The sequence below is a fragment of the Apaloderma vittatum genome, unplaced genomic scaffold, assembly GCF_000703405.1.
Source record: "Apaloderma vittatum isolate BGI_N311 unplaced genomic scaffold, ASM70340v1 scaffold34703, whole genome shotgun sequence".
NCBI lineage: Eukaryota > Metazoa > Chordata > Aves > Trogoniformes > Trogonidae > Apaloderma > Apaloderma vittatum.
In genome coordinates, this window is record NW_009709272.1 from 4,089 (window position 1) to 10,610 (window position 6,522).

Below are 6,522 nucleotides of genomic sequence, written 5' to 3' on the forward strand. Positions count from 1 at the left end.
CATAAACTTTATTTTTCTCGTCTCAGTTCTTTGTGAGAGTTTGATAACGTCTATTTTAAAAACATTTCACACATACGTAGCCTATGCTTCCACTTAACTTTAGCCTCAGAGATGGTATTTTCTTTCTTAATGCAGTATACATCATCAAACATACCTCTCGACATTTTGCAGATAATTCTGTGAAGGTAGTTGGCAAATGTCCATTCTTTCTGGTCTGAACTAAGCTTATAATATCAAAGATCTGTGGTACACATATTTTCTTTCTAAACAAAGAAGACACTTGGTTTTGATGAAAATGCATTTCACCTCAATTTTCTAAAATATCTCAAAATGCGAATTTTCCAAAAACTGTGAACAGCATATATTCACCGCAGTCGGTCAGTTTTGAGAATAATGGTATTGATAGCATTTGGTTTTTGCACTTTCCCACACATGATAATTGCTGGTATTGTAGACTGGCATCTTTACTTGTGTTTATACCAAAAACATCCATCCAAATTAAAAAACGAAGAGCCAAGAAGCCTTTTCTGTCATGACAGTTCACTTGACAAAAGCAGTTTTGTGTAGATTTATTAGTACATTATATCTTCTGCTGTAACATTTGCTTCTTCTGTTTTAGTCTTGATTTTAGGGAAATTAATCCCACTAATAGCTACTAGCAGCAAATTTACTGCATGTGCTGTGCCACTTGCCACACAAAGCCAGAAACAGTCTTCAAACTGCTCTTCTAAGATAACAAATTGAAAGACGTTTTCCCGAAAATTGGCAATTCTTTCTGTGAGGTGATGAAGTTTCACAGCAGCCATAAAGCTGGTGACTGCAAGTGCTATAAATCCACCTGCAACAAAATAAAGAAGTATTCACAGTTGTTGTCAAAACAAGGCAGATGTCTTGGCTGTGCTTTAGGTGGCTTATTGAATACAACAGCGAGTACTATACAGAGCAGAGAAGAGACTTAGGCATGGCTTAAACACCTTCACAGTGTTTACTCTTCATTGTATGGCCAAAATCCATACCAGTGTTTGTAATAAAGTCCTTTTATCACAGATACAGGGCCGAAAGACTGTTCATAACCCCTGTAAAAGGTTGACTGGACACAATAAGCTGATATGCCACCTGGCAGTCCTGTTTTGATAGATGAGAATTCTCTGATAACTTCACTTTATTCAATACTATTTCAGTCAAGGAGATATTTAGTAAGGCAAGAGAAAGACTTTTAACAGTTTGTATGAATGTGACTGGTGAAAAATACTGGCAAATGATTTTACCTGCAAGGAAGTTCCAAAGGCATACTCCTGCTGGACCTTTAATAGCCCGGTAAGGAACTTTTATTGCGTTAAGAATGCAGAATCCAAAACTGACCAGAGAAAAGAAAATGGCCACACAGAGGAACATTACAATCATCACGTGCAGGCCTGTATTCAGCTTTTTCACCATGTGTGGGAAAACTGTCAAGAAAAAAAATCATCTGTTCAGCGTATACTTTTCCTTGACAACAGTAAACATCACACTATGCCAGTGCCACAGACCTAAATTATACTTTAACAAGACTATTTTTTACAAAGGTGATCAGTTCAAGTAGTTACATCTTAATTCATGATGCTTTATTTGTCCCTACATCAGACAAACCAGGGATATTCTAATGCAGGAATAATCATTTACATGGGGTCTGTGAATAAGGATGCAGGCTTAAGTCCTGTTTTACTTATCTAGTTCTCATGCTATTCTTCTTTCTCTCTTCCTCTCTTTAATACTGGCTCCAGTGAGATCTACTCTGATTTTGTACTTCCTAGTCCCACAGGTTTTCACTTTCAGATTCCCTTCATGGTTTCTCATCTGGTGTTCATGGCCCCTGGGTATCTGGCGGTGCTTTAGTTCCATCTGTAGGAAGCTTGTAAAGTACTGGAGTCAGGTGGGCTTCAGGTGAAGGGCTCGCGTGTTGTGCAGTTCCCATGAGCTCTTCCTCAGCAGTCTGTCACGCGCCTATCTCTAAAAAATGGTGGCTTTGTTGTTTTTTGTCTTCACAGAGTTAACTTTGTTGGAGGGCCAGATTAGCCAGCCGCTGGGAGGCATGGAGCACCTGAGTATTCAGTTTATTCTGCAGGCCTTTAGTAACAGAATCAGAAGAAATATGAATAGGGAATTGTGACATGCTGACTGACAGGAAAGAGAGAAGCTCTTTGAGAAGAACCCTACAATACAAGCTGATCAAGAAGCGCCCTTCAGGTAGCATAGTACTGCACACTCCTACATGTTTTGAAGAACTAACTGCCTAACTACTAAAAAGTTACTAAAAAGGAAGGTATATTGTGTTATAAGCAAATAAATAGATTGCTTGCTATGCTGCATAACTGAAAAAAATTCCAAACAAGCCACATAAAAACTATGTAGATGTCACAGTAAATATCAGGCATGCAGTTTGGTCATCATGACATGACAGAATTCTAGTAGACTATGTAGAAAACTACGTACTGTACAAATTCCATATAAAAATTCGTGATTCAGCAGTTCTGCCTTTTCAGTAGCTCATTCTGGTGTTGTAGTTGGGCCTGGTGTACACAGGAGCTACAGAAGTGACTCCAAAAAACAAGAAGAAAGGAGGGCATTAAATGAAAATCAGAAGTATTTATGAGAAATGGGAAGCCAGGAACTAGCTTGCTTTCTTACTGGAAAATAACTGGAAGTGTAACAAGGCATATGAAATTTAGACTTCTTACAAACCACTAGAGTTTTTAGGGTCGTTGTAAGGATTCTCTTGTCTGTTTTCTGAGACTCTCAGCCAAGTGCCAAAGGCATTACTAGTGAGCTTGGCTTAGTACACAGAAATAATTCTCTGGAAGGATATTGCCCATGAAGGCTCCTGGCACATTCCAGCTGTGCTTGCTCTGCACAGACAGAATCCTTGGCTTCCCCAGCTCGTTTCCAGAGCTTGATTTGGTTGTTGGAACAGAAGCATCTTACACCAATTTAGATGCCTTAGGAGTACCATAACAACCATGTGAGTCTGATATGCATGCCCCACTATGTATGGGACACCTTCAAAAGCAGCTGCTGGAGGCCAGATAATATACCTTTAGGAGTCTAAAATAGCACTGGACACCAATGACAGTAATTGTATCATGCTGTCACTGTCGCTGTTAGAAGAGAGAGTGTGCCAGCCGGAAGCCCACTGTAGTGAATGTTAACACAGTAAAAGGTGATGTACTAATAACCATATATTATTGCAATTTGGAATTCCAAAGTGTCAGAGCTACTGCCGTACGGCAGCGTATGAGCTGCTAACTTTCTGTCTTGCTCTGTGCTGCCGGTATGGTCCATTTATGCCAACACATTCCCCAAGAAAACTCTCACACATCTTGCTCCCCAGTAAGTTCAGAGATAAAGGGGGGCATTCAAAGCAAAAAAAAAGTCAACTCAGACTCAGAACCCCCAGGAGTCCTGCTGAGTCTTGTGCAAAAAAGTATTTAACAGCTTTGAATACTATTGTGGTATCATTTTGACACCAGTATTGTGAACGTATCAAACCTGACAGAACTATTAAAATATTTAAAAGGGAAAATCTCTGGGACATTTGTTTACTTGAATGTATGGTTGTGCCCACTGCACTTAACAACCCAGTTTTATAGTTCTAACAGGAAGAATCCTTACTAGCTTCAGTGAGAGCCTTGTTTGTCTAAGGAGTATAGGATCATGCCCTCCAAATACATACTGATGCAGTCTGGAGTGATGGCAGAACACTAGGCTGCCTTCTTGGGTTACATTGTAATTAATCAGAAAGTTTATTAAAAAGTCCAGAAAGTTGTAGAAAGATTTAAAGGAGAACAGCTACTTTTTTGCTCATTCTTTCTGACAAAATAGGATAAAAGAAGTGGGACTGTGTTTCTGAATGCCATGAAGAGGAGCAGAGCTGGAAGAGCTTTGACCTGATGGCCTGTCTGCCAGCCATTCAAACTCACTAGACAAAGCATTTGAGCACGGCTGCCAGGTCCATGTCACAAAGTTGCAGCTATAGTCAGAGCTTGGGCAAGACTTGCTTATCGCAAAAGCATCTAATCCAAATTCATCACAACTTAACAACTGGTCATGGTGATCCAAGCTGAGGTTTCTCTGGTTCTCCTCTCAGTTTCCTCTTGAGTCCCACAGTCCTGCCTTCGAGTTTTTATAGTGGTGCTTCTGCAGTTGTGTAGTCAGCCACGGGAAACTAATTTTTAAAAGTTTTTTAGGTTCATTTTTTGGTCAGCCTAACTTCCTGAACTACCTCACCACAACAACTACCAGAGCCATTGTAAAGGATGGAGCAGGTGTCCAGGGTTAGGGACAGCAGGAGAGCATTGCTGTGGGCCAGGGAGAGGGTGAGACTGTGGCAGCTTCAACTCATACTCATTGATGTTGCAGTGGATCTGCACACTGTACTAAAAATCTCCGATGTGAAGTACTATTTTCACTACAGCACAGGATGTGTGAAAACTGGAAATCCTCCAAAGTATAGATCAACATCTGAATGCTTTTAAGACCTCAAGAAAATCTTTTAAGTTAAAAGGAATACATTTATAAGGGTTTTTTAGGAGTTCAGCAATTTTTTTTTCTCTCCAAAGTTACCAGAAAAGAAAGTAAACATTTCTTTAAAATGGTAATAAAGTTAGGAGTATCTGCTATGGCAGACATCTGCATCAGGACAGCTAGAGAAATACAGAAATGTGGCAATAAATCTCAACTTCTTAAGCAAAAAAAAAAAAAAAGTTTAACAGAGAAGGCAAGGACAGAGGCACAGCGAGCAACACTTGGCATAGGAAAAAGTCAAGGGGAAAGTATGATTTACAGGGTGATCTCCAAATTATTTTACTCTTCACAACACTAAAAGGAAACCCTCAGTCTAGTTCTAGGGATGGTTTTTTTTCCCCATCTTGATTCCAGGACCCCTGCAGAGAAGGACTTGGGAGTACTGGTGTATGAAAAACTGAGTAAGAGCCGGTAATATGTGCTCACAGTGCAGAAGCCCAATCACATCCTGGGCTGCGTCAAAAGAAGAGTGGCCAGCAGCGCAAGGGAGGTGATTCTCTCCATCTGATGAGACCCCACCTGCTCAGCTCTGGGGCCCTCAGCGTAAGGAAGACATGGACCTGTTAGAGCAGGTCCAGAGGAGGGCCACGAAGACGATCAGTGGGTTGGAGCACCTCCCCTGTGAGGACAGGCTGAGAGAGTTGGGGTTGTTCAGCCTCGAGAAGAGAAGGCTCCAGGGAGACCTTACAGCGGCCTTCCAGTACTTAAAGGGGGCCTGTAGGAAAGAGAAGGAACTCTATCAGGGACTGTAGTGATAAGACAAGGGGTAACAGTTTCAAACTGAAAGAGGGTAGATTTAGATTAGATACTAGGAAGAAATTATTTTCTGTGGTGAGACACTGGAACAGGTTGCCCAGAGAAGCTGTGGATGCTCCGTCCAGGGCAGGTGGGACGAGGCTTTGAGCAACCTGGTCTAGTGGGAGGTGGCCCTGCCCATAGCAGGGGCGTTGGAAGTAGATGATCTTTAAGGTCCCTTCCAACCCAAACCATTCTGTAATTACAGAATATAACTGGAATAAAAAGCTAGCCTGAAATGATATTCACACTCAGATCCCAAGCCATAAAGACCACAAGTCAACCACAACTATAAATAATAATCATTTGCATTCTCTAAGTTCTGTAAACAAAAAAAATAGAGAGCTTTTAAAGTTCAACTAGACATTAGACTAAAGATTCAACTAAAATTGTACTTACCTGTGAATTTGGAACGCCGCCCGCCCAACCCACACTGGCGTATTTTGCCGCCCCGAAAGAGCCCATAGTAAATTTCTCCAATGAATTTGACCAGCTCTGGATCTGTGGCATTGACCAGCTCAGCTCCTGTTTTGCAAAGGATCTTTCCAGTCATCCACTTTGGGGTCCCCATTGCAACGACAATCAAGATAAAAGACGCAAAACTTATTAGAGAAGCCAAGGAAAATAAGGTCTTTTTAAAACAGCCGGGCATCCTAGTGGTTTCAAGGAATCATCTCTATGGCCTCTCTGCAGCAGTCAGGCATGTTTCCCATTTTTTCTCATGCTCTGAAATCCACAAATGAAAAGCAGGCTTTTCAAAATACACCTAATTGTATATCGAAGCTCCAGAAATTAATCTGTACAGCTAAAAATCAAGTCATAAAATATACTTTGCTGTGACAACATCCTGAAATGGTTGCAAGTAACAGCTTCGTTATCCTGTAGTGCGATGATGCTTGTTTCTGCAGAAGGTAATCCTATATCTACTGCCTGGCTAATGTTCCATCAGAGGTTGAATTGTCCTGCTCAGATGACATCAAATTCTTTACTGCAACCTCACGGGAGGAAAATTAGGAGCAGAATCCAGTTTCTTAGATTATTAAAAACCTGCATAAATAGCTGCGTGCAAGCGACAGAGCATTAAAACCACGTAATTTGGCTTCTGCTGGCTTCTCGGCCCTGCGGAGCTGCCTGCTCTCGGCGCTTCTCCCACCCTGCCTCCAAATG

General features: G+C 41.3%; 1 protein-coding gene across 1 annotated transcript; it reads right to left on the reverse strand.

Moving 5' to 3' along the window:
* Positions 1–572: 572 nt before the first annotated feature.
* On the reverse strand, positions 573–6,007 carry CLRN2 (clarin 2). Its single transcript, XM_009866858.1, has 3 exons — positions 5,755–6,007; positions 1,269–1,448; positions 573–838 (listed from the first exon to the last, which is right to left on the reverse strand). The coding sequence occupies exons 1-3, from the start codon at positions 6,005–6,007 to the stop codon at positions 573–575; spliced, it is 699 nt and encodes a 232-aa protein (XP_009865160.1).
* Between the last annotated feature and the right edge of the window lie 515 nt (positions 6,008–6,522).